Source organism: Vanellus vanellus (genome assembly GCF_965231255.1).
Source record: "Vanellus vanellus genome assembly, chromosome: 3".
Taxonomy (NCBI): Eukaryota; Metazoa; Chordata; class Aves; order Charadriiformes; family Charadriidae; genus Vanellus; species Vanellus vanellus.
The window spans coordinates 107179842-107206937 of record NC_138907.1 but is presented as its reverse complement, the minus strand read 5'-3'; the positions used below and the strand labels follow the sequence as shown (position 1 = coordinate 107206937).

General features: G+C 39.1%; 2 protein-coding genes across 3 annotated transcripts in view; one reads left to right on the top strand and one right to left on the bottom strand.

Moving 5' to 3' along the window:
- Positions 1–879: 879 nt before the first annotated feature.
- On the bottom strand, positions 880–18385 carry ACP1 (acid phosphatase 1). Of its 2 annotated transcripts, none has more exons than XM_082481026.1 (6): positions 18305–18385; positions 9460–9533; positions 9235–9348; positions 4536–4597; positions 2116–2221; positions 880–1215 (listed from the first exon to the last, which is right to left on the bottom strand). In XM_082481026.1, exons 1-6 carry the CDS (start codon positions 18345–18347, stop codon positions 1138–1140), a joined length of 477 nt encoding a protein of 158 aa, XP_082337152.1. In that variant the 5' UTR covers positions 18348–18385; the 3' UTR covers positions 880–1137. The 2 variants fall into 2 exon arrangements, with proteins under 2 accessions (XP_082337152.1, XP_082337153.1); XM_082481027.1 differs by lacking the exon at positions 9235–9348 and adding an exon at positions 9066–9179.
- Positions 18386–18697: 312 nt separating this feature from the next.
- Positions 18698–27096, top strand: part of SH3YL1 (SH3 and SYLF domain containing 1) — a 55773-nt gene continuing 47374 nt past the window's right edge. Inside the window, exon 1 of the mRNA XM_082481123.1 lies at positions 18698–18770. Within this exon, the coding sequence (XP_082337249.1) occupies position 18770 (1 nt within the window). The 5' untranslated portion in view covers positions 18698–18769. The remainder of the gene's footprint in view (positions 18771–27096) is intronic.

The window sequence follows — 27096 nt, the reverse complement described above, 5'->3', positions numbered from 1 at the left end:
AGTATTTTTACGTTTCAAAGGCAGAAATGAAAGGTGATGTTCAAACAGGCATGGGTTTTTTTACAAAGCATTCAATTTTTGTCCAAGAGCAGAACTTTCTACTGACTGGCATTCTGTTAACTTTGTATTGTATTACGGTTGGACTGACTTCAGGTTGAACTATGCTCTCAGAAAACACTTTTGACAGGCTATCCATTCTCCTGCGTAAATCTGAAAATACTGACACGCACATAGAAACTGGGATTATAGCAAATTTCTCATTGATTACGTTTCATGGATTTAAGTATTTTACTACTACGAGATACAAAATGTCCGTTTCACATCTAGGCTTTTTAAGATGACCTGGTTTGTCCTAAAGTAAATGCTGTTACATGTACTTATATCAATGTGCTAGGAATTGACCACAAGACCAGAGGAAGACTAGCCAGATGTCCTGTTAACATCAATCACTATTTCTGAACTGACTTCAGTCAGTTACTGACTTAACTAGTATAAAAATGTCCTAGAACAAAAATTATTTATTCTTTGAATAACTGAGCATTTAAACTGATATAAAAACCCATTTTTGTAGGATCCTGATGACAAACACAGGTTTTCCTTGCTTAAGCTTTGAAACAGTGGTAAGCGCAATGCCTGTCCAGCAGCAGGCAGTTCTAGTCTAGCAGGCTCAATACGAAACAGCTTCAGCCCAAAGGCTGGCTAAGGATACTAGGATGACACGCCTAAGTTATCATACGTGAACTATTATCTTTCAGACTCCCATTGAAAGTTGATATAAGTTAACTCACTAAGGGCACAATGAGAAGACCTCAGTTTAGTTAGTATAGCACATAGAGAAACAAGACGTTACTTTTGCAGTGCTTGTGAGAAAGCACTGGAAGAGTTTACAGATAAATTTATTCTGAATTATATACTTTATTATTACATTGATGTGTGACAAAATGGTTGATCATCTAATCCAATTAAAACTTTTCTATTTTTTAATTAGATGACAAAAAAGCTAAAATATAAAATTAAACTGAGAACATTTTGAACCTACTGAGGCATAATTTTACAATTTAAATACATCAATCAAGTAAACTTTACATATTTCAGGAGAAGCTAATTATTTTCCTTTAGAAACAGAATGATGAAGCATTAATGAGACTTCTCCAAAAATGCTTTACAACATCTAACACACTGCTCGTAAACAGTTTCAAAGTCCTTTTCATTCCCCTAGAAAAGAACAGAGGAAAAAGAATGTAAGAATAGCAATATTGGCTCCAACAAAAAATTTCTGCAAGTAGTTTCCCGCTGTTGGTAATGGCAAATAACTGACACTAGGGAAGAGTAAGTTGAACAGTACAAATATTCGGTGATAGTTTTTGCATGTTCCTCCCTAATTTGAACTACCTGCAGCTCAGGAATTTCCACAGCCAAACACTGTGACTTTGCACTCAACAGTCCTGGGTGAACTTTCCTTCAGATACTTCCATTCACTTTTTGATCCCTTACAAGCCTTTTTTTTCCTTTACTTTCACAGTAACCTGTCATGTTGAGTTTCACAGTTTAATGAAGCACTGTGCGGGGAAAAAAAAAAAAAATACATCTTTTCGGTTTGAACCCGTTTCCTACTAATGCTATTTGATATTCCCTGCTTCTTGGGTAATAAACAGGAATTCCTTATTCACCTTTTCCCATTATACCAATATTTTACAGAACCCCACTGTATTTTCATCCACTTTCCTAAACTGAAGATTCTTAAGCTAAGTGGTTGCTTTTGGCTGATATTATTCAACTTCTTTGACCATCTCTGTCCATGTCTTTGTCTCTATCTTTCCTGATTACATCCTCTTTGCAAGGAGGCTGACCAGCCAGGCTTCAACCAATATTGAAAAATATAGCTGCATTACATTATTTAAATTTCAATAATTTTTATAAGCACAAAGACATGTTTTTTCCTTTCCTATCCCAATAATTTATATTGTTTTGTTAAGTCATTTTAAAAAAATACATTAACACTTGGCTTTGTATAACACCAGATTATATGCCACATGTCAACTGTGGGATCTGGAAAGATTATATACTATAAATACAATTTTTAATGAAGCCACCCAAAGAATTTCTTACACATACATAGTATGGATCTTCAATGATAAGTTGTTTCTGTGGATCATAAGTTCCAAGTAGTTCAATTTTGGCTTTGCAGTCTTTAACTTGGTTGCTTTTCCTTTTCAGATCTCTGTAAAAGAGAAAATAAAATTTTCCCATTAATTTTCTTCAGAACTTTTTTCAGCATCAGCATGAGATGCTCATGACCGTTTCTAGAGAACAGGAAAATAATACATGTCCGGACTTCGTCAATTGTGTGGTGTCTACACTGCTGCTTGTCTTCATTTGTTTCTTGTTGTCCGGGTTTTTTTTTTAATTGAGTATGGAGGACATATACATAACCTTAATTCAGAGCATAAACAAGTAGTCAGGCACTCGACCTAAGGCTTAACAGAACACTGTAGCATTAAGTTCATCAACTTCTTCCTGAAATTAATCATTAGTGCTGTCAATATCCATCTTTAGCTTGTATGGAACAAAAATAATGAAAATTACCTAGATATTTTTCCAGAAGCACGAATCAGTTTTTCCCATCAGTTCAAAACCAGTGCTTTAAATTGGTATGCTGCAAGTTCTCTCAATACTGCCTCTAACTCATGTGAAGTCCTACTACATTCAGTTAATAGAAAATAGTAAATTGGTGAGCAAGTCCTGTCCTCCCTTTGACACACTATAGCATTTCACAAGTTGTCACATCCTCTTCCTTCTACGTTGCCTTCCATTGATAAAACATACTGGTTTTGAGATGGGGTATTTTCCCTATCTACTTACAAATGGCCATCCATTATCCCAAATGCAGTTAAAGTGTACCTCTCATCATCTTCAGATTAAAAGAAGCTCAGTACTATGATTTTCACAATGCTGAACATCCAGAACATATTAAATTATTATAATATTACACATCTCCATACCAAATCATCATTTTACTTAGGCAGCATTATAAAAAAGGAAAAAAAAATGTAAATACAGTCATAAGCATAATCAGTTTTAAGAAACTGAATTCTAATTATTAATTAATTCTGATTAAGAAATTAATTTCAGATAGTTTAGAAATAGCAGTGAGACCACAACAGTTTTTCCTTGAAGAAAAATCAGGACTCCTCTTTCAACTAATAAGTTACTGCTTAAATTTACAGATTTGCAATAAATTCTCTAGCCTTTTATTATTAAAAAAAGTCTCACCATTTTCTTCAAGGCTTTTGGCATACCACTTAATGAACAGGAGGGGGCCAGGCAGCTCTGGTACTAAGGAAAAGGGATGTCCCAAATCTTCCTTTTCTGATATGACAGGCACCCATCAACACTTGGAATCAGCTTGCCGTCCTAGTGCTATGAATAGGCATTCCCAGGGAAAATGGTTGATCTGGGTGCAAGTTTAAGGTGAAACTTAAGTATAGCAGTACTTGTGATGATTATTCTGTTCTACAGCTCAGATCATATGAATTGTTAATACAGAAGTAAGTTTCCATTTAAGAGTTCAAGTAAGCCTAGTCACATCTTTACCCGACACACTGCATGCAATCAAGCCAAGTGTTATATACCCTTCATTCATGCAGGCTGTGTAAGACAGGTTATTCAACACATTCTAGAAAATTCCACAAAATGATACTTATTTCAGATAAGGGGTGCTACTTCTAAAAGTCTTTATGTGCAACTAACAGGGTTTTTTTTTGGTTTTGCTTTGTTGTTTGTGGTGTTTTGGGTGGGTTTTTTGTTTTGGGGTTTTGTTTTTGTTTTGTTTTTTAAACTAACTTTACAAGTAATAGTCCTTACAAGCACTTCGACACTTGTAGTTTATTAAAGCTCAGCCCTTTAACCCCCATCATCAATATGTATGTAATTAAGTAGAAATTTTGCTAACGATATCCAAATTTTCATATCAGGCAGCTACTTCACCAAATCCTTCTAAAGCATAAATTGTCCAAAGACACACTTAATTAGACCATAGCTAACAGTAACAAACAAGATTTCCCCCAGCTAACAACTTTAATTATTTCAGGGCTCACTCTATTTCCATTAAAAAAAAGAAAAAAGAGAAAAAAAAACGCCGCACCATATTTAATCCCTTCCAAGTTTCCACAGTGTCCCATGCAATTAGAAAAACACATCACTTTGATCAAGACAGTATGTCCTCATTCTTAACTATACAGACATCAGCTGCACATTTATAGCCCGAACTATACTAAATTGCCATGACCTTAATCCTTGAGTGGCATGTATCACACAAATAATCCATTGAGTTCTAGCTCATTAAACTTATCAGAAGTGGAGAATCCATCTGTTAGAATATCATTCACACACACATAAAAAAAACCAAACCACCAAACAAAAAAAACACACCAAAACAAGCTAAGCAGTAAAATACGACATCTGTCTTCAAAGTGACTTATGAGACATCACTACAAGTAATCCATATGAATTTGTTCCATTTCTCCATACATTACCTTAGATTGCTCTCATCCATACAAAGTATATAATCAAAGGTCTGGAAATCCTCTTTAGTAACCTAGAATTAAAAATATGTGCTTTAGCCTACAAACTGTGTTTGAATTATAAAATGAGGAAGAAAAGTTTTAAAATTTTGTAGTTCTGATTTATTAAAAAGAGACAGAGGTGGAAACAATAAAACTGTGTACTTTCATCAACTTTTACAGTAACTTAAGGCATTTTAAATATACTCTGCCATGATTATTTATCCATTTCTGCAAGTTTTCCACAAAAAACCCACAACCAAGTTAGCTATTTTACCAATACTTTTTTTTTTTTTTTTTAACCATCTCATGAATCAACTTAGAACATCACAATAAGCGACACTGACATTTTTAATGCTGGATTTCCAACAACTAAAAATAAAACAGGTTTCCAGTCATGGAAACAATGCAATGAAAATGTTGACAAATTACTTTCTTCATAGGAAAGCAAAAATGTAGGTAACCTGGGATCAGTTGCAATACTTTCAATCTAGAAGTTTGTCACTACACAGAGAAAGATACAAAGTGAAATTCAAAGCTGAAATATGATGTTATAATCTCTTAAAAACAAATGCATTCACAATATTTTAGGCCATGTAAGTTCACAAAATACATGGTATGATGTGGAAAACATCTGGGATCTATTGTACATCTTCCTACCATCATACCATCTGTTCTTTTTCTTTCCTGTAGCTTACTGACTCCTAAACATGAATATTAACTAAATTCAGAGATCTGAGTTCAGAGTCAGGTAGGCAAACACTGCAGGTAAACTACTAACTTCAGTACTATGTTATCTGTATTGGAATAAGGATGGCTGCAGATTTTTACCAGTATAATTGTTTTAGTTTACATTTAAGCCTTATCTTAGGGTAAAATCTTCCCAGACCATGCCCACAATGCACAGTATGCTAGTATAAGATAGCTGAACCAAGTGTCCATAATGAGGATGAATAAATGGAATAAGATCTATAATGAGTTCACACTAAGAATGCATTTCACACATAGTCTTATGGGTAGTATCCTAACCAAGAAACTTGGAAAGTTCATTCAGTACAGGTTTTTCTGGCAGGCATCTCTGGGTAGTATGGGCTAGAGAAGTGAGTAAGCAAGTGAACACACAAAAGACAAAACACTTTATCCTACAAGTCAAGAGTTTTAATTTGTAAAAATTAATTACGTATTAAAAAAAAGTTTTAGATGGAAAAAAACACACTTATTTTTTGTGCAAAGAGCAAATACATACTGATTAAGTTCCCATAACAGGGAGTAAGAAAAGACCTACAGAAATTATCACCTGACTAAAGGCATAAATGAAACATTCCACACAAGGAGAACTGAAGGGGGGTGGGAGGAGCACTTGAAAAGAAAGGGTTAATGGTGAAAACTAATGCAGACTTGTTTATTTTCACTGTAAAAATATTTGCTGAATTCATGCAGTGCCTTTGACCTACGAAAATATTTTTGCAGTGGAAATAGCTCTGCTTTCCTGGCAACTCTTAACAGTACCTCTCAAGCTTCTTCAGATTGCTCTACACAGCTAAACACTATGAAAATACATGAGCATAGATTTCTTTGTAGTATAGACATATGCAAGAATAAAATAATAAAAAAAAACAACAGTGAAAAGTAAAACACACCTGTCACACTTCCCACACTCTCTGTATACTTGACAACTTGACAGATATTACCCTACGGACCAGCACTAACTCAGTTGCAAATGCAGCCCTAAAAACAAGATTACTGGTTGGCTTGTGCTCTTAAGCCCTACAGTAATATCAGATAGAAAAAGCCTAATTGAGCAAACTCCAGTGAACTGAAAATATTCCTCAAAACTATGAAAACTAGTATTTTGGGGGAAGAAATTGAGGACATAAAAGTAGTGGAGAGCTCAAGCAGTCAACTATGGATGGAACTACACAGACAACAATAACTTCATATTAAAATGCATACAACCATTATTAAAGACCATCAATGGAGAAACACGTCATCACTCCTATTTATTTGTTTAACATTTCCCTTTATTTACAGAAGGGAAATCTCCTTCTCTCTGTCAAAGAAACAGAGAGGCAGTAGTCCTCAAATTTATCCAGCTGTGAAACAGTTTTAAATACAACCTTCCTCTAATCTCAATTTCATATTTAAGGCAAATGCATGGTATGAGTCATACAGAAATTCTGGCCTCAGCATGAATAAAAGTGAAACTGATTAATAGCTATCTGTTTTGTGCATGAAGACTTAAGAGCTCAGAGAATTTCAATGGATGCATAAACATACATCAACCTACCATTAACTAAAATGTTAACAAACTATTTTATATATAAATATATACATTTATTTTTATAATTCACTTTTCACTTAAAATTCACTTAAATGATCGCCGTATATGATGGTAGATGTAACCCATTTAACATTCTCTCTTACATAAATCATTCTTGTAGCTTTTATGTCAGTTTTGAATAAAAAAAGATACAATCCATAATTATCATAATTATGCACAAAATTACATGAAAGAAAGTGCCTTTCACTGGGGGGGGGTGTGTGTGTAACAGTTTTCCACAGGAGCAAAGAGGATAATTGCATGAAGTAGTCATCTTATGACAGTATTTCAAAGTCAACAGAAGACAAATCCCTCCTCTATTTCTACAGCTTCTGTATTAAATCTTTCTTAATCTGTTCTGAAACAAGTCACACACAAAATTCTTTCCTTGAATTTGTCTCTAGTAGTGAAATAAATTCCACTTGTACTAACCTGACCACTCTGAAAAGTCCTATTCTACACTGTCGAGTACCTCTCTTTCCAGAAGTACCAGAAGACCATATCAGGTCCACAGTTTAGGGAACCAGCAGGAACCATTTGATAGAAGTTTGAAAAAAAAAATAAAAATACTGGAGTTACATAGTTAACATCAGTGCAAAATGAACAGTTACCTGTAGTCAGGGATTTGAAAATTTTCTTTATAAAAGAAACTGCTTGTACTGGGATGGTTTAAGACAAATTTTCATCCTGTTAGACTTCCATTTTATTGTCTCATTCTTCTTAATTTTCTCATTTCTTCTTAATTTTGTATATGTAACATTTTAGGCTCTTCTGCTTTAAAAATCTCTTCATTTGCCAGAATGTATAAGCAAACGTCTTCATTAAAGTGTTTTGATTCCCTTTCTGCCAAAGGAGGATATGTAGATTTATTTCAAGGCAGAGGATCAACTGGTTTTGGATGCTTTGCTTTAGTTTAACTGCTCACAAACCACTCTAGTAATACCCAAGAACAGTTCTCAAGTTGCTAAGGCTTATCTTTTAAGAATACAGACATGTTACGCTACTGTGACTGAAACACCGACTGATTAGTTTCAGTACCATTTAGCTTGTATAATGACAAATAATGCTGTTTGTAAGCACTGATAAATAGTAAATCCAGAGCTTGTAACAGGTAAAGATCATTATATGCTTTTTCTGGTAATTATTCTAATAGTAAAACATTGAAAATCTGAAACGATGTTGTGCTCAATCCTGTTTATTATATTTGTTTTATTATATAACGGAGATTAGCATCAGGAGAGGTCAGCAGAGGGCAATTGACTAATTAAGGGAATTTATTTTAAAAAGTTAAAAAACTAAACATGTAGTCTTTGAAAGTGAAGAAAGTAAGTATGACCTCAGTAAGGTCTAGTAAAATTCTGAAGGGAATAGAAATGGAAGATAATAACAAGACTACTTGATCTTTTTGTCAGTACAAGAACTAGTAGCATAAACTCAGAATAAGTAAAGGTCAAGCCCTAAAGGAATACCTTCAATCCAGAGAATAGTTAACTGCAGTAAGTTATGTGCATTTATTTGAGTGTCTGAATGATTTAAATAGATGCAGACACATTTATTTCCGATCTCTACAGAATACAGCATGGAAATAAATGTTCTTTTGTTAACGAAAACTGAGATGAGTTTTGGTAAAACTTAAGAGGATTTCACTAAGTGACAAAACTATCTTTGACTTAAGAAAGCTTCAAGGCTACATTTTTCTGTGAAGTTACCACCAACCGTGCTACTAATCTTGTGTTTGAGTGCCTTTGTTCTGATTTAGCACTCTAAATTTCTTTAAAAGATCTTCATGCAAGAGCCCAAGCTTTTTGTGATGGGTGAACAGGTATTAAAATTACTTGCTGAAAGAAGCATCACAGATTACTAGAGTAAGTCAATTTTTAAAAAGTGTTAAAAAACATTTCAGAAAAATGCCCAAAATACTAAAAATTTGAAGGCAGGATTTTCCTATAATGCAGAAACTGCTCCAATGCTTCCTAGTTATACTTCCAATGAAGCTTAATACCAAGAAACTCACTAACCTCAACTAGAAGAGTTAGGCCAGTTTGGAGTCCTTTGAAAAACTGCACACAGTATTTATTATTTGATGCTTAACCATGCATTGGTCAAATTACTTCAGTGATTGTAATGGTTAGGGCTAAAGAAAGCATGGGTATGAATAAGAAAGAAAATATACTCTCTTCTACCTGCCGTGCTTTATGTGCTGTCTCAATGCCATGATTTCTTAGACAGCTTAAAGCCCTTGCATCTGGGGAGCGCCCCACGTTCCAGTCTGAAACAGCAGCACTGTCTGTCATCCACTGTAACAACAAAACACATACATACATATATTTAAAGAAAATTAAAGTACAGTACCTGCCTGGCAATATGATTCATGGTAATGCCATGCTTCTTCATGCAAGTCTGTCCTCGATAGTCAGGAGGGCTTCCTATTTCATAGGTAGATGTTGCTGCACTGTCTATCCTCCACTACAGAAAAACAAATTTATATTTTTATGTTTCCTTTCTTACTGCTTGTATTTCTACTAACTGGCTACAAAACAGTTACTTCTTAGGCAGGAACAAAAATAAATATCTTACCTTATTTTCAACTTTTTCATCAGTTACAAGTTTTCTAAAAACTGCTTCAGCTATTGGAGAGCGACAAATGTTTCCTGTAGAAACAGGAGATTAAAGTGAAATTTCAGATGATTAAAAACAAACAAATCAATAATTGTGTGGATTTCTCAGCACAGATCAAATTTAAGATTTTTATTTACTTAGGTAAAATGCGGATTGCTTATGTTATTATAACCCAAGAGATTCTGCAAGGGTGGAAACCCAGAGTTCTGCACCTGGTTTGGGGCAATATCCAGTATCAATACAGACTGTAGGATGAAGGGATTGAGAGCTGCCCTGTGGAGGACTTGGGGGTACTGCTGGGTATGATTGAATATGAGCCGGCAATGTGCACTCACAGCCCAGAAAGCCAATCATATCCTGGGCTGCATCAAAAAAAATGTGGCCAGCAGGTCGAGGGAGGTGATTCTGTCCCTCTACTCCGCTCTGATGAGACTCCATCTAGAGTTCTGCATCCAGCTCCGGAGCCCCCAACACAAGAAAGACATGGACCTGTTGGAGCAAGTCCAGATGAGGGCCATGAAGATAAGAGGGACGGAACACCTCTGAGTGAGAACTGGGGTTGTGCAGCCTAGAGAAGAGAAACACTGGGGAGATCTATATATAGAACGGCTACAAAAAAGGGGGGCTGTAGTGACAAGGGGCCTTATTGGACATCAGGAAGAAATTTTTTTTTTATGATGAGGGTGGCAAGACACAGGAACAGGTTGCCCAAAGAAGCTGTAGGTGCCCCATCATTGCAAGTGTTCAAAGTCAGGCTGGATGAGCTATTGAGCAACTCTATCTAGTCAAAGATGTCCCTGCCCATGACAGGGGGGGTTGGACTAGATGATCTTTGAAGGTCCCTTCCCACCTAAATCATTCTATGATTCTATACTATCCATCAGTCTCTTGAAATGCATATTATTATATGAAAAGATATAACTTATTAAAATAAACAGGAGGAATATTGTGTAAGCACATTGCTGTTTTCTTTTCCTCCACAAAGAATCTGTGCTCATAGAAGACCAGGCAAAATTACAGAATTTAAGTGGCAGCAAATAATCTTTACCTTCAGATCTTCTTACACTGGCGAACTTCAACTAATGCTTTACTGGAGAATCATGAATATTTGCCTGAAGTATTTACATTACTACCTACCAGTTAACAAAAACTTTTGGACAATTCCAAAACACAGTCATCACCAGTATGGAACCAAGGTAGTGAAATGGATGAACAACCTGTAGTAGAAATGTTCCTAACCACTGAAGTCACTGCAGGTCAAACTGAACCCTTGTCAAGAGCAGCTTCCAGAAACCAATTCCAAAACCACCCAAAATCAAATCAGTTACACAAGCTCTAAAAATTTCCCAATTTTTTTTTTTGGTCCAAAATATGAAGGATTAGGAACAAAACATAACTGATGGCAAAGCTGTCAGCCAGCCAACAACCAGTTAAAGTACTTAATTACATAAACACACAATCAGTCTTCCCTTCCAATGGCCTCCAATTGCACTAGCCACTTGATCTGGCCTTATTTTCAATAAGAACCTATTCAACAATGAAATAGTGCCCCATTAAAAACTAGAAACAATAGATCTACAGCATTTTTGCTCCACTGCTGAAGCTGTAACTAAGTTAACTATCTAAGGTAGACCTCTCAAACATGCATGCAAAAAATACATATTTTTTGAAAAAGAATGAAATGTCTCAACAACAATAAAAAGTCTATTCAGCTACTACTTAACTCTTTCTACCTTTTCATCCTTCAGAAATTCTGAGTAACTAGATGGATATTCATAATATTTGATATGTCGCTCAAATGCACAATAAATCATACAAATAAATCTTCACTCTCCATCAAAGAGAATGTATGACTTTGACTTTTGAGCAGATAAGCATAAAATATCACAAATGACAAGACTCATATCTATACCTTTAAATAAATCACTCTTCTACTACTGATTAATTTTTTTTCCAAATCTCAAACATTAAAAAAATGAAATGCCCATGAACAAAGCTGAATTTCCAGAAGCAAAAAGAAATTTTCAGATCAGGCACTTAAGCTTGTTTTCATGCCTCTATTTTCACACAAAATATCAAAGTAGATGCTTCACTACTAAAGAGAAAGAAGGTGCTATGATCTGGGCATTTAATAACTTGCTGTTAATTGTGCCAACTCTAAAAAAAGAAAAAACAAACCACAAAGTGGGAAGTGAACCACTGAAGTAATACAGATTTGCTGTCAAAGTTTTAGAGAACATCAAATCACTAAATAGGCAAAAAGAACTGGCTAACCATTAAGAAACTGTTCCTGCTGAAACATTAAGGGAATTTTGATGGCAGTAGATCTTCCAGGAGAAAGCATACTACTTCCTTTGTTTGAACTAGTTTATTCCAAGCAGAGACACTAAATCAGTCTTGGAATAAAAATAAAACAGGAAAAAGTTAGTTTTATTTATAAAGTGAGAAAACTGGTTAGTATTTATTCATTATGAAAACGTTAAAGAATATGGTAATCAATTAGAAAATAAATCTCACTTCTTTAATTGAGCAAAAGAGTTAAGCATTAAACAATATAATAGGAAACAGAGGGAACATGGTAACACACAGTGTAAGACAGAAAAGAACCTTTATAGTCAATGAGCCCAATTCTTTGATATCGCAGGCATATACAGCATCACTTCTCTTACAAAACACATTAAGCTCTCTTTTAAAAAGCATCATCTATCTCAAAAGGCTATTCCAGATACTTATTTGCTGTGGTAGCCTGAAAACTTCCGATTCCCACTTAATATTTACTTTTGGAAGTCTATGCTCATCTGAACTTGGTTAACATCATTCTCTATCTTAAAAACCTTTATTTCCTTCAACAGATTCACAACCCTTGTCAAGCACAGCTGTGCTAAACTAAACAAACCAAGCTCTCAGTCTCCTCATGAAATTAACTGACCCCTAATCACTCCAGTTAAGCCAACTCTGCTCTTGTTCTAATTTGAATATATTTTTCTTGAATACTGACAAATAAAACCACAGACTACACTGCAGGGAACATTTTTACCTATTCGTTTTATAAAAGAAAAGAAAAAAAAGTCTGAAATATTTACTTAGCTCTTTTGAAAATAACCTGAGGTAACTTCCACAATCCAATCTGACTCCTTCGTGAGTATCAAATTTGCGATCATAATCCCCTACTTCTAACTTGTCCATTACCTCTCTTTCTCTGTTGCTTCAAACAGGTGACCTTTAAGTCCTCTTTCTAAACTATTAAATTGTTTCCATTACACCAGTTGTTGAGGCCATCCACTTCTTCCTCTACAATATTTTTCCTCTGTATGAATGATCCCATGCCACTGTGCACAAACAGCAAGTTTCATTACTACACTCAAAATTTCGGTAGTAATCAATGATTATACTTTTGGTCCTACTAATTCATCAACTACCGCCCAGAATTTCAAAATGGCACTTTTGAAATAAATCCCTCGTGGCTTTTCCTATTTATTTAACTTTGTGCTTTACCTGGATTGAAAGACTTGTCCCAAATTTTCCCTCTTCTATAATCTGCTCACTTCTTAAAATAAATACCATAAATATCATCTTTGATGGTATCATATCAAATATCATCACGAACAGCACCATGACCACTGACTGATTAAATATATTAACCACCACTTCTAGCAATAACTAGAAACTGCAGTTATATTCTTTTTGAGACAAACCATAACCTAGTTTGCGACTTAAAAATTGTTGTTTTCCCTGAAGACACATTCCAGATATTACCCGAGGTATTAACACTATTATGGAACTGCAATCAATATTCAAATCTATTCCTGGGGACTATGGACAGAATCCCAGGACTGACTTAATAGAAGCTTTTTTCTCCACATACTCCGCAATATTATTTTCATCCTAACCAAATCTGTTTAGCCATGCTGTTCCTTGCAACTGTTATCATTTATCTCATCATTAATGTAAAGCCCTATCTTATCTCACTGACACATGCAAACTTCAATCCTTGTTTTCATCATCCTTTTCCCACTATAATTTCTATCCATTTCACATCCAGTTTTACATCCTACATCTGTGTTTCCAGGCTTTGTTGATGCACAGCATTTCCTAAGTTACAGATTGACAGCCATAACTGGGGAACGAAGGGGGAGATCTCACAGAAAGATTCATAGGGAGATTACTTTCTTCCTTGGACTTGAACCATATTTTCTTTAAATGTTATCTACACCTTATCTTTGTTACCTATTCTCCTCTGGTGTTCCTTTCTCCTTTGTTGTATTTCTGACTGATCTGATGATGCTCCTTTTATGTAGAAGATAACAGTATTAAGGTTCTCTGAATCTCCACCTTCTCCATTTTTTAAATTTTAAGCTCTTTAACTTATAGTGACATTTTCAATCATAGAAAACTAGTACCCAAGGTACACAGACAGTCTGCCCATTGAAATAAATCCTACAAACATCTCCAAATATGATGACTCAAGGATAAGAGACTTGAATTTCAGTCACAGAATCAGTACTGGAATGATTTGTTGATCACTTTCACAGATTCATGCTTTCTCACTTATTTTCTAGGGACAAGGACTACAATGACGGTTAACTAAGCCAATGCTTTATTTGAGTTCTTACTCCAGTCTGTGCATTAATCTTTGACCCATTCCCATACAGAAATGGAAGCAATGCTTCTACTGGCACAAAAGACAACTTGAATCCATTTCATGGCCATGTCCATAACTCATGTCTAGGTACTGTTGATCTAATCATCTATTCTCTCAACCTTTTTTGTATCTTCATTGTTCCTTACTCAGCTCTCTAACTCCTTCAGACCTTCCCCAAATGCAGATGCTTTTCTCTTCCTTTGTTTTTGTCTGCTGTTTGTAACAGAAGTTTTACTAGCTTTCACCCTCTCACATTTACAAACCTGCTTTCAACTCTATTTATCTTTCCATGCATAGTCAGTGCATCTGAGTGATTGTAATACTGCTTCCCAGTATCATTTGCATCATCCATCAGGTCCCCTTCATAAGCAAGCGTTCAAAACTCACTACTCACTATTCCATTCTGTATTCAAATTCCTGTCTGTCTGAACTTCATCATGATTCCTGATTCTCCCCAGTTAAGTCTATCTTGTCACAGTCAGCATTCAATTAGCTTTGTAAGGCACCATTCAAGGCTCTGATTTTAGTCAAGGTTCCCTGGCCTTTTCATTCACAATCAATTTCATTGACTACTTACACTCTTTCAGATAAACACCTGAGTGTATAGCTACCTAAATGACATCATCTAACTTCCATACATCCCCCCCTACTACCAACGCACAGTGGAATTTCTCTTAGAAATTTAATATTAGCATGTGTGTATATATATATATATCTCTAAGCAGAACTCAGTTTTGGCTCAAGATATCTAAATGGGGATGTCTACAGCAGGACTAGGTTTCAAAGTCCCTAGCCAATCACGGCTTAGTTGATGTAATCAATGTCAACAGCCAGGAATCATGGTAGTCAAACCATCAGCTAATTAGCTGAAAGTTCACATTTTAAAAATCTTTTCCTGCAGCAAGATTAATTATACTGAGTTTTCAACTACTGGAATGTTATGCTTTTCTCAGCAACCTTAATGTTACCCAGAAAAATAGAAGTTTTAAACACATAAGCACCCACTCAAAGCAATCAGACTCTTAACATTTTTAAGCATACATCTTAATCTTATTTTCCAATTCCAAGATCACTTTTACAACCATGCTTTTAAATCTCTGGTATTTATGCATCATTCTGAAATACAGATTAAATAAGGTATTATATTCTTCAAGCTATCTTACCAATGCTGCACAAAAGAAAGGTATCTTCCTTACATTTATCTAACATGTTCTTCTTTATCCAAAAAATTGCATTATTTCTTTTTGTCAGCTTGCTAAGAACCCTTATTACAGCAGCTGTTTTCCATGACTTCTTCAATGTCTTATACAACCTATTGCTTTTCCATTATTCAACTATAAACGGCATTTTGTCCCATGAAACCTTGTATTTGGCTACATCTAAATGCATATCATGGGTTGTGACAACTAAACGAGGAAACTCAAATCTCTCTGTAACTGTAAACTAATTTCTTCATATGCAATAAATTGTCATCTTAGAAATTATTTTATGCAGTCTAGACCTCTGATTGCAATACTCAGTGGTTTGCAACAAGCATCAATTTTCAGAGGACCTAGCCAAAACCTATTTGCTTACTGTTCACCTGTCTTACAACTGTTCCTCCACAGATGAAGATCAGTAAGGCAGTGCCTGGTCTAAGATGCCCATGCAGTTTGTTACATTATAGTGGACAAGTCATCAGAGAGAAAGAGGCTGATTTATGTAACACAGCATCATAATAAGCTCATTTCTGGAGCTCTACCATTAATTAGATGAGCTACATGAGTGTAAAAAGAGCAAACTGCATTTTGGTTCACCTCTAGTTTTAATTATTTTTGCCTTAAATGGAAAAAAAAAATATTATTTCCCAGTGCCTTTTCATGTACTGTAACTGCGTATGTTGCTGGGTGCTTCATTTATTTCTCGATGATGAGGAACACTTCTCATTAACGTAGTGATGCACATTAGCTAGATTGTATTTTGTTGTGCGATGAATATCTGCTTATCTCATTACAACCAAAGAACACAGTCAACAGATATTTCAGTAAGAGGTTTCTTTCAAAATAATGTAGAAAAAAAAATATGTCATTTTTCATGAAAGCTTGTACTTCTGGGGATCAGCTCTCACTGAACGTGGTGAACTTCAGAATTAATGTGCTTCATTAACCAGCACAGAATACTACAGATAAATGTTCTATGAATCTATTTAGTACTCTTTTCAGCAATAACCATAGGCACTATTTCTAATAAAATTTAGGAGAAAAAAATCTATTAAGACGTAAGTATCATTCTTCAAAACTAACAAAAAAAAATTAAGCAAACTTTAAACAGGAATAAGAAACAAGTTGCCTTCAAAACTTAACTGAAAAGAGTATACATTTGACTGGAAGAAAGAAGTGCTTATCGTGTCAATTAGATTTTATGTCACATGCCACATACCATTATGGTTATTTTTTTATAACCCAGTAGCATAGAAGAAGAAATTTAAAAGGTATTTACAACATTTATAAAAATCCATCCCATTAACATCTGTCTTGATTTGTTCACCCTTTCCTTAAGCTTAGTATTCATAATTTCACTCCATACCTAAATTATTATAGTACCTTCCACTAATAACAGTTCCTCAGAGACTCAACTGGATTAGGAACTTGATACAGTGCAAATCACCATCGTGGTCTTACAGACCCATACGTATGCATTGTTTTGTGAAGATTACTAATGCCTTTAGAATATAGTGTTTGGAAAGAAGGATGCATATTAATTAGGTGTTTTTATACAAAAATTTTGTCTAGGCCACCAGCTCCCAAACATACAGCAACTGATAATCCCTTGCTGAAGAGTGTTTTCCTTAAATTATTATTAAGGGCTGATTTTACTCTAAGGTAAACATCAGAACATATTTCACAGAACTAAATTCTTGTTTTGCTATTCAATTAATCTCCATTTCTCCTGTTACAACAGAAAAGCAGATAGCAAAAAACCCACCCCAATATATTAACCAATGGTTTTGTAACAAAACTGGCAAAATGCCAGGGATTCACAGGGATCAACTCTCAGCACACAGGTAACATTATAAAGGCTAGGAAGCAGATAATGTTAAAAGCCCTCCTAAATCAGAGCAACGAGCTATCTATCTTGTTATTCCCAAAGGGGAGCAGAAGCAGATGTTTAGAGAAAGCGTGTACAGAACGGGACGTGGCCCTGTAATCAACGTAGTCAGGTTAGCAATGTGTTGGTTGTGAACATGCAAAGGATCATCTTGCCTGTGAGTAATCAATTGTCTTAAGCTTCAGGAAAGCATCCAAACCCTTTCTGATCCCATTTATGCATCTGTTTTTCATTACTTTCCATGACATGAGATTCACAACTTAAACACATAGAATATCGTTTCTTAAGGAAAAAAAAAAAAGTTTCGTAGTTCTTCATTTAGGTAGCCCTTCAAAAAAGTCTTATTCTTTTCACTCCTTTCCATGACGGCCATAATTTCATAGATCAAAATCCTCTCCACCCTCCACCAAGTTCCTCTCCTTACGTCCTAACATCTTTTCCCTCTTCTTACAGAGACTGCTCCATTAACGCCAGTCACTCCCCTCAACGTTTTCTCTACCCCGTTCCCGCCGGCCGCTGGGGACGGCAGCCCGCCTCCGGGAGGCACGGCAGCGGCCCGGGACACTGCTTGGCGGATTACCCCTACCCCCCCCCCCCCGCCTTGCTGCTCTGGAAGCTCAGCACGGGGCAGCCCGTTTCAGAGAGCTCTTCACCACCACCCCTCCATGCTGCCCTTGAGTAGCCTCAGCTCATGCGGAACTCACGTTGGTTTACGCGTACTGAGGAGCCACAGACAACTTTCGCCTTCAGCAATACTGGATTTCACGCGTCACTGCCTGCTGATAACCCCGCCCTATCACAAAGACGAGGGGAAGGAGATGGATACTGCTTTCTGCCTCCCTCCTCGGCCGCTGACTACTCCGGCCTCCCCGAGAAGGCAGACCTCCGCACAGCCACCCTCAGCCGGGACGCCTGTGGCCACCGGGGCGGGCCTACCCGCAACCCCGCCGGGCGGCACCGCTCCCCCGCCTCACCGCGCCCCCCACATACCCCCACCCCCTGCCCGGTGCCCCTGACCGAAGAGCAGCGGGAGGAGGACGGGAGAAGACCCGCCTCTCCCCTCGCCCCGCTCACCCAGGCACACGAAGAGCACCGACTTCGCCTCTGCCGCCGCCATCTTCGCTCGGGGCCAGCCAAACAGCCACTCGGCAGAGGGGACCTTGGCGGCTGTCGCGCTGCCTGCGCCTCGCTTTACGGCACCGGCCGTTACAGCCGGCTACACTTTTTGCCTGATTTGAGGGAGGAAAAAAAAAACAACGGGCGAAGCATGACACTGCCAAGCACGAGTGTATGCACTGGGGAAGGGGTGGTGGTGGAGGACATGGGGCAGGGGCTGTCGCCACACGCGTGCGCGGGGCGGCAGGCAGGCGGTTGGCGGCCGCCTCGGCCCCGCCCGCCTCACCTGCGGCAGGTGCGCGGCTCGGCGGGGCCGCCCCGGCGCGGCCCAGTGCGACGGTGGTAGCGGTAGCGGTGGCGGTGAGGAGAAGCGAAGCGAAGCGAGGGAAGCGAGGCGAGGCGAGGCAAGGGCGCTCTGTCAGGAGTGAGTATCCCCGCGGGGGGGCAGGTGGGGGCTGCCTCAGCGGGGTGAACCGCTGGCGGGGGGCTCCTGTCCTCCTCGGCTGCCGCTGGGGTTACCCCCACTGAGGCGGCGGTCCGTTCCGTCGTGCCCGCCGCCTCCTCCTCCTGCCGGGTGGGCGGCCGTCTGTCCGGCGAGCCGCTGGGAAGGGTATGGTGATGGGGGGGAGGGAGCCACCCACCTTCCCTGTCGCTGCAGAAGCCACCCAGAAGGGCGCTGGGAGGCCGGTGGGCCCGTGGCGGGCCGCTGGGGTTGCTGCCCCGTGGGTCTGTGCCTGTGCCAGAGCCCGTCAGGCTCTCGCCACAAACTGAGCCAACATGCTTGTACACTGGCAGCCACGCTTAGTTTTCCCATTAATTTTCCTTTTTGCCCATCATCATGGCGTGTGGCGCATCCTCCAAGTGGAGATTTAAGAAGTGTTGACTGTGGCGTTGGCCTCACCAGGCTGCTGGCGAAGTTGAGCACGCAGGCTTTTCATTTTCCAGAAGAGCTTGAGTATTTTTTTGTTGTTGTTTTTTTTTTTTTTTGTTATTGTTGTTTGGGTTTGGTTTTTTTTTGGTGTGCCTGGCTCCTTGTGTTGGAGTGTCCCATGTACGAAGGCTGGCTGGGTTTTCTAAGGCTGGCTGCCGGCCCTGCGGTGGCAGGGTGTGGCCGGGACTGGATTCCTCTGCTGCTTTTAAGACTTGTTTGCCTTGTTTTTCCGTCAACGTGCGGCACTTTGGAAGTTAAATAAAAATGCTATTTCTAAATTTTGTGCCAGATCTGTGACTTAGAAATGAAAGTCATGACTAATTAACCATTAGAGCCCAAAAAGCTTTTATGTAGCATATTTTCTGTGGAATGGAACACGTTGCCTTTCATGCAACTTAATAGGCTAGTCTGCATACATCATGTTTGTTGTAAATGCAGCTGCACAACTGCATTTTTTTATATTTAATTATTTTACTTCGCAATGGAAATGACTGGTAATCAGAAACATTGATTCTCTATCCAGCATTCCCCTCCTTATGCACTGCAGCACTCCACTGTCCCACAGGTCTGCTTGCAGGTGTCAGGAGTGCAAGGTAGTGGAGCCAGAAGGGGGCCATGGCACTGCTCAGTTGTCAGATGTGGCCTCAGTGAGGGAGAGAAGGGCGAGATAGGTCAGTTGTGTAATTGTCACATGTAGGTCTGCCATATTATATCACCTGAGTGGTATAGAGTGCCTTCATTCCTGCTTTCTACCAAGTGAAGTGCCTTAACTTGTCAGTGTAGAAATAGATTCACCACCTTTCTATGCATTTGTGGGTCAGGGGAAAGTGGGGCTGTGTATTGAAGTGAGTGCTTTGAAAGGCCATTCTGGATTTCGTATAAAACTCAGTTTTTGTATGTGTGTATGTAACGTATAGGTGTTGTGAGCTCTAACTTTGAAATGAAGTATTTCATGTTTCCATGTCTTGGGGAGCGCTGTTCTGCGTTCTCAGCCCTCAGTAGTGGAAGACAGTCGCAGTCTGTACCTTCTTCAGTTAATGTCAGCTTCATACCTTTGAAATGAACTGTAAAATAATTCACTGTTGTTCTTTGTCTTGTATCATGGTTTCTCACCACTAGGAATTATTATTTCTGATGTGATAAGCTTTCTATATTTGGGGTTTTTTTTAAGCATCCATTACATTGTTATAAAAGAGCCTCTAATGCAAAGTTGTGATGAAGACTAGGCTGTATGACTTAGTGGGAGAGAAATGCTGTTGTGACAAAGACAATCTAAGAGCTTAGGTAGAGCTAGGGCTCTTCAAACTGTTGATTAATAAATATCAAGCACTTTTTTGTTAATGTTTGTTCCTTTTAGTTTGAAGAAATGTTTCTTATAGAAATTAATTCATTGTGGGAATTCGTAACTTCTTAGATTTGACACGTGCACATAGGGAATTGGGACATGTATGAAATGGGGAAATGAGAGGGTCAGAATGATGGTGACAGTTTTACTGATAGAAGTGTTAAATACAGGAAATAGATGGAGTCTTTGTTTTGTTACAGTACCCAAATATTTTTTTTTTCATGTAGGTTATTATTGTAGCACATGAGGATATTGGGTAGTGCACATTAGGGTTGCAGTCTGTTACATTTTTGTTCTTTCTATGCTTCTGTCCCTGGTAAGAAAATAAACAAGATGTGTTTTAGGATTTTTTTTCTGAAAAGCACAGCTTTGTTTTACTTAAAGCTTTCTCGTGTAAAGGTTAATGTAGTTGTTTGCCTTCTTGGATTGCCTTCAAGTGTGTTCTTCATGATTAAAATAGAGTTAGCAAGCCAAAATTGGGATTCCCTTTAGGATTTTTCCCTTATCCCCGTGTCTAAATTTTGCATATCATACCAACTCTTGTATTAAGATGAGGAGAGACAGGCAGGACTGAATGCCTAGCTCTGACTTAGCTTCGGTCATGCTACTTGTTTGGTGGGCAGCACCCAACCCCTTTGGTACCAACTGTTTACACATCAAACACATCACAATAAGTGTATATGAAAGACTTGCTAAAAGAGTCTCAGGGAGACAGTTTCCCAAGGCTTGGGTGGCAGGGTGGATAGGTGTGGTGGCGTGTTTTGAGTAAAAGCCTGCAATTCTTGTACAAATCCTTGGACGAATTTAGTTGTTAGTCTCGGACAACCCCCAGGGTAACTCTGCCTTTGTTGCTTGTTGCAGAGTCTGCCACTCTCTCTGTATTCTTGAAAATGCTGTTTTCTGACAAACTTTGTACAAACTGAGTGATTTTTTTCCCCATGCCCCTTGTGTTTATCCTTTCTCCTAGTGCAAAGGCTACAACTCAGTTGTAGAACTGTGGGCTGTGATTTTAGCATTCTTATAATTGCTAAAAGTTACAAGGATTTTTGAACACTTTTAGCAGCGTGTTCCCCTGCTCTTCTTTCTGTGTAGCTAAACAGATGTCTGATGTGCTTTTGGGAACAAATCCTCTGATTCAGCTGCACCTCAGGCAGTTAGTGACTATCTTCACATACCACAGTTCCGTAGAAATAAGAAGACATGACCTAGTTGAAACATCTTACATGTGCAAAGGGAACACGTTTTTCTTTAAAGTGTCTTGTTAGCTATGTCAGTATCATTTTACCCTCATGTGTTCCAGCTCTCATCAGAAAGTTCATCCTTCTAGGAGATGAGAGGAAATTCAGCATCTCAAATTAAAATTGCCTCCAAGCTGATTTCAATACAAAAACTGCTAGGAACCCAACTCATCAAATGCTTTTGATAATGTGTGTTACAGGTTGTTTTTTTTTTAAAAAATTCCTTCACTTTTCGTAAGGAAACAGTTAATTCAAAGTGGGATAGAGGACTGATACCCTGTTAAGTTACCAAGTGATACTCTTTGTGTTTGGATAAGTCCTTTCCTCTTTGTTGAGAAAAGTAATAAAAAATATGCACACATTAAAACTCTAGGCATTGTGGGGGTTTTTTGGACGTTGTGGGCTTTTCTAGCACTAACAAAATGGATATTCCACATGAAAAATTGAGATCCTGTTGTCTATAAATGCATACATAATTGGTAGCAAAAGCAAAAGCTGAAAAGGCAGCTTGTCAACACTAGCAGCTAACCAAAAACTTTGTATGCTTTTGGAGCCTATACATGACAGTACTCACACTGACATAGCAAACAGGCAAAATTACTTTTATCACATTTCATACAATTTAATTTATTCAGATAGCCGGTACAGAGGATAAGCTTATTTTTGGATGTGTTATTTTATGTAATTACTGCATTTTAAATAAATTTTGCTTTGCTTCCAAAAAGGTCGTCAGCTAGCATCTGAGTTCGTACTTCTGTAAGCTTGAGTTTACAAAATCCCTATGCTTAGAGGATAGCAGCCTAAAAATTTAACCATGAAGGATAAGTTTTCTCCTTTAAAAAAAAGTCACACCAAAGTTAGGTGGTTATAAAGGCTTCAAAGAGCCATTTGCTTTGGAATACTGGCTAATAGTAGAAGTAGTACAAGTGCAGGTTGAGGGTGGGGCAGTTTCCCTCTCTAGGTTCAGAGTTACCACAGTTACATGCTTCCAATAATACTGACTTCCTTCGAGTTATCTTCAGAGGTATTTTGATTTGCATAACTCACAGTGATACATTAAAAAAAAAAAAAAACCAAACCAAACCAAAAAAAAATAACAAAAAAACACCCAAAACCAAAACACAAACCAGAAAACACAGGCTTACAGAGACGAAAACAAAGGAAGGAATCTGCTTTCTATCTCCATTACTTCATTTCTATCAATTGAAAGGCTTCTGTGTTTGAAGTGGTCTTTTTTGAATAAAGATTTGTGATTCTGTAGTTTTTGGTTTGTCTTCATACATAGCAAAATCCAAATGTAGATGACTGGGTTTGTTGTCGGTGTTGTCTGACTTCTTGGCTATCTTGGAATAAGAATACAAGATGCAATGCAAGATTCCATACAGGTTTTCAGAAGTACTAATCTTTAAGATGGCGTTTGTCATTTTCCCCCCCCTCAAATTACTGTGATTTAAATATATATACGTAATTCTGGAAACGTAAGCTTCATAAATTCAAGAATGATTTCTTAATATAGCCCTCTCCCCAATTCAATAAAAAAAAATCTTCAAAATACTGTAAATATCTGAGCTTTAGGTAGTGATAGAAACGTCTGTGAGATTCTGCTCCTTGAGAAATAATTGTTGGGCTATTTTCATTTTAGAGAAGGTGCTGTCTTCTGTTATGCGACATTCCTTTTTCATATTTGAGTTCTTGAAGGCTGAATTTAGTTGTAACTTTAGTATGCTCATGAGGTTTTTTCTGTATACAGGCTGTCATCAACAGCTAACTTTAGCAGGTTATTGCAGGTGAAACAAGATAAAACAGGCTGGTTATAACATGGATAAGTGTGTGGGGGGGTTAATTTTCAGCTTTACTTCTAAGCACTGTTTCACTTCCTTCCAGTACAGTGTTTGGGAAGAAAAATCTGATCTTCTGTTTCCATCTGTCTTAGGCAAACCTTAAAATGCTTCCAACTCCTTGTTTTCGGCAAGTTCTGCGGACCTTTGAGGTGACAGTGAGGTGGATTGAGAGTTGGCTGCGGGACAGAACTCAGAGGGTTGTGATCAGTGGCACAGAGTCTAGTTGGAGGCCTGTAACCAGTGGTGTCCCCCAGGGGTCAATACTTGGTCCAATCTTGTTTAATATATTCATTAATGACCTGGATGAGGGGACAGAGTGTATCCTCAGCAAGTTTGCTGATGATACCAAACTGGGTGGGGTGGCTGACACCCCAGAGGGCCGAGCTGCCATCCAGCGTGACCTGGACAGGCTGGAGAGCTGGGCAGAGAAGAACCTAATGAGGTTCAACAAAAGCAAGTGCAAGGTCCTGCACCTGGGGAGGAAGAATGCTAGGCACCAGTACAGGTTAGGGGCACACCTGCTGGGAAGCAGCTCTGAGGAGAAGGATCTGGGGGTTGTGGTAGACAGTAAATTATCCATGGCCCAGCAATGTGCCCTTGTTGCCAAAAAGGCCGATGGAATCCTGGGCTGCATAGGGAAGAGTGTGGCCAGTAGGTCGAGGGAGGTCATTCTCCCCCTCTACTCTGCACTGGTGAGGCCACAACTGGAATACTGTGTCCAATTTTGGGCTCCCCAGTTCAAGAGGGACAGGGAACTGCTGGAGCGAGTCCAGCGAAGGGCAACTAAGATGATTAAGGGCTTGGAGCATCTGCCTTATGAGGAAAGGCTGAGAGAGCTGGGACTCTTTAGCCTGGAGAAGAGAAGGCTGAGGGGAGACCTTATTATGGCGTACAAGTATCTAAAGGGTGTGTTGAAGGAGGATGGAGCCAGGCTCTTTTCAATGGTTCCAAGTAACAGGAAGAGGGGCAATGGGCACAAGTTAGAACACAGGAAGTTCCGTTCAAATACACGGAAACAGTTCTTTACGGTGAGGGTGACAGAGCACTGGCACAGGCTGCCCAGGGAGGTTGTGGAGTCCCCTTCCCTGGAGATTTTCAAGACCCGCCTGGATGCAGTCCTGAGTAATGTGCTCTAGGCAATCCTGCTTTAGCAGGGGAGTTGGACTAGATGATCTCTAGAGGTCCCTTCCAACTCTGATAATTCTGTGATTCTGTGATATTTAAGTTAATTCACAGTACAAAAACCTTTAAGGTTGTGAAAGCACAAATTAGAGTCTTACAGTGCAACTCAGCTGCCACTCTGCAAGGCCATGTAGTTCCTGCTGTAGTACTTGTACCTTGCCATAACACTTACTATCAGGCATAGCACTAACTACTCACCAAGCTTGCTGAGGAACAGTACTGCATGAAAGTTAGTAAAATTTCAGGAATCCAAGTGATGAGGAGCATGGTAGAAATATATGAGATAAGTGTCAGTCTTCACTGTACAGAGAGACCCTGTTTTTTCCTTTTTGACTTTGTTTCCATTGCCTCACACTGATGTATTTTCTGTTGTCTTCTTTCTCTTTGCTGTTTTCAAGGTGCCTATGGCAGAGTTGTGCAATATAGACAATTGGCACAAATCTGTGTCAATAATTGCTACTTTCTCATTCCCTACTACTGCTTTCTTAGACTCCTTTTTGCCATGCCATTAGTGTGCATTCTGAGGCTTTCATGATCAAAGTGCACCTTTTTAGGCTTTTCTCTTTCACGCTTCCTGGAGTCTCAAGGCAATAATATCTGCTTGTTGGTGTTGGCTCCAAAACCAGGAGTAAGGAATTTGGGCTCTGACAACAGAAGTCTGCTGGGTTTCAACTAAAGGGGGTTGTTATTGCCTTTATTTTATTCCATCCTTTTTCTCCAGGTTCCTTTTCAACTTCTGCCATTATTTCTTTGGACTCCACAGATCTTTTCTTGACATGTCATTCACCTGGCTGCTTTGCTGTCTACCATTGGCTTCAAGTGTCGGAACCAGTAAAGGGAGGGAGACTGATGGAGACATGTTTAACATAGTCTGCTGCTTGTTAGCCACTGCTCTATATTGCTTCACTTTTTCTTGTGGTTAGGCAAAATACTTATGATGCACGTCTTGCACGCTGTTCTAGGAACAGGAGAGGTGCCTGAGAACTGGAGGAAAGCCAATGTCACTCCAATCTTCAAAAAGGGCAAGAAGGAGGACCCAGGAAACTACAGGCCAGTCAGCCTCACCTTCATCCCTGGAAAGATGATGGAACAGCTCATTCTGGATGTCATCTCTAAGCACGTAGAGGAAGAGAAGGTTATTGGGAGTGGTCAGTGTGGGTTCACCAAGGGGAAATCATGTTTGACCAATCTGAGAGCCTTCTATGATGGAATGACTAGCCGGGTGGATGAAGGGAGAGCAGTCGATGTTGTCTACCTCGACTATAGCAAGGCTTTTGACACTGTCTCCTGTAACACACTCATAGGTAAGCTTAGGCAGTGTGAGTTAGATGAGTCGACAGTGAGGTGGATTGAGAACTGGCTGAATAGTAGAGCTTAGAGGGTTATGATCAGTGGCGCAGGGTCCCGTTGGAGGCCTGTAACTAGCGGTGTTCCCTGGGGTCAGTACTGTGTCCAGTCTATTCATCAGTGACCTGGATGAGGGGACAGAGTGTACCGTCAGCAAGTTTCCTGATCATCCAAAACTGGGAGGAGTGGCTGACACACCAGAAGCTGCCATTCAGTGTGGTCTGGACAGGCTGGAGAGTTTGGCAGAGAGGAACCTAATGAAGTCCAACAAAGGCAAGTGAAGGGTCCTGCACCAAGGGAGGAATAATCCCAGTACAGGTTAGGGGTTGACCTGCTGGAAAGCAGCTCTGCAGAGAGGGACCTGGGAGTCCTGGTGGACAACAGGATGACCATGAGCCAGCAATGTGCCCTGGTGGCCAAGAAGGCCAATGGTATCCTGGTGTGCATTAAAAATAGCCTGGACAGCAGGTTGAGGGAGGTCATTCTCCCCCTCTACTCTGCCCTGGTGAGGCCATATCTGGAGTACTGTGTCCAGTTCTGGGCTCAAGAAAGTTCAAGAAAGAAGGGGAACTACTGGAGAGAATCCAATGGAGGGCTGCAAAGATGATCAAAGGACTGGAGCATCTCTCTTATAAGGAAAGGCTGAGAGACCTGGGTCTGTTTAGCCTGGAGAAGAGAAGACTCAGAGGGGATCTCATCAATGCTTATAAATATCTAAAGAGTGGGTGTCAAGAGGATGGGGCCACTTTTCAGTGGTGCCCGGTGACAGAACACGGGGCAATGGGCACAAACTGGAACATGGGAAATTCCATCTGAACGTGAGGAAAAACTTCTTCACTTTGAGGGTGACAGACCACTGGAACAGG

Bases quoted from the DNA above. Each gene is read 5' to 3' on its own strand.
- ACP1 (XM_082481026.1), bottom strand. From the start codon at position 18,347: ATGGCGGCGGCAGAGGCGAAGTCGGTGCTCTTCGTGTGCCTGG. The intron at 9,534-18,304 runs GTGAGCGGGGCG...CTGTTTCTACAG, and splicing joins GGTGCTCTTCGTGTGCCTGG to GAAACATTTGTCGCTCTCCA. The intron at 2,222-4,535 runs GTAATGTATGGA...TCTCTTTTACAG, and splicing joins ATGGATGAGAGCAATCTAAG to AGATCTGAAAAGGAAAAGCA.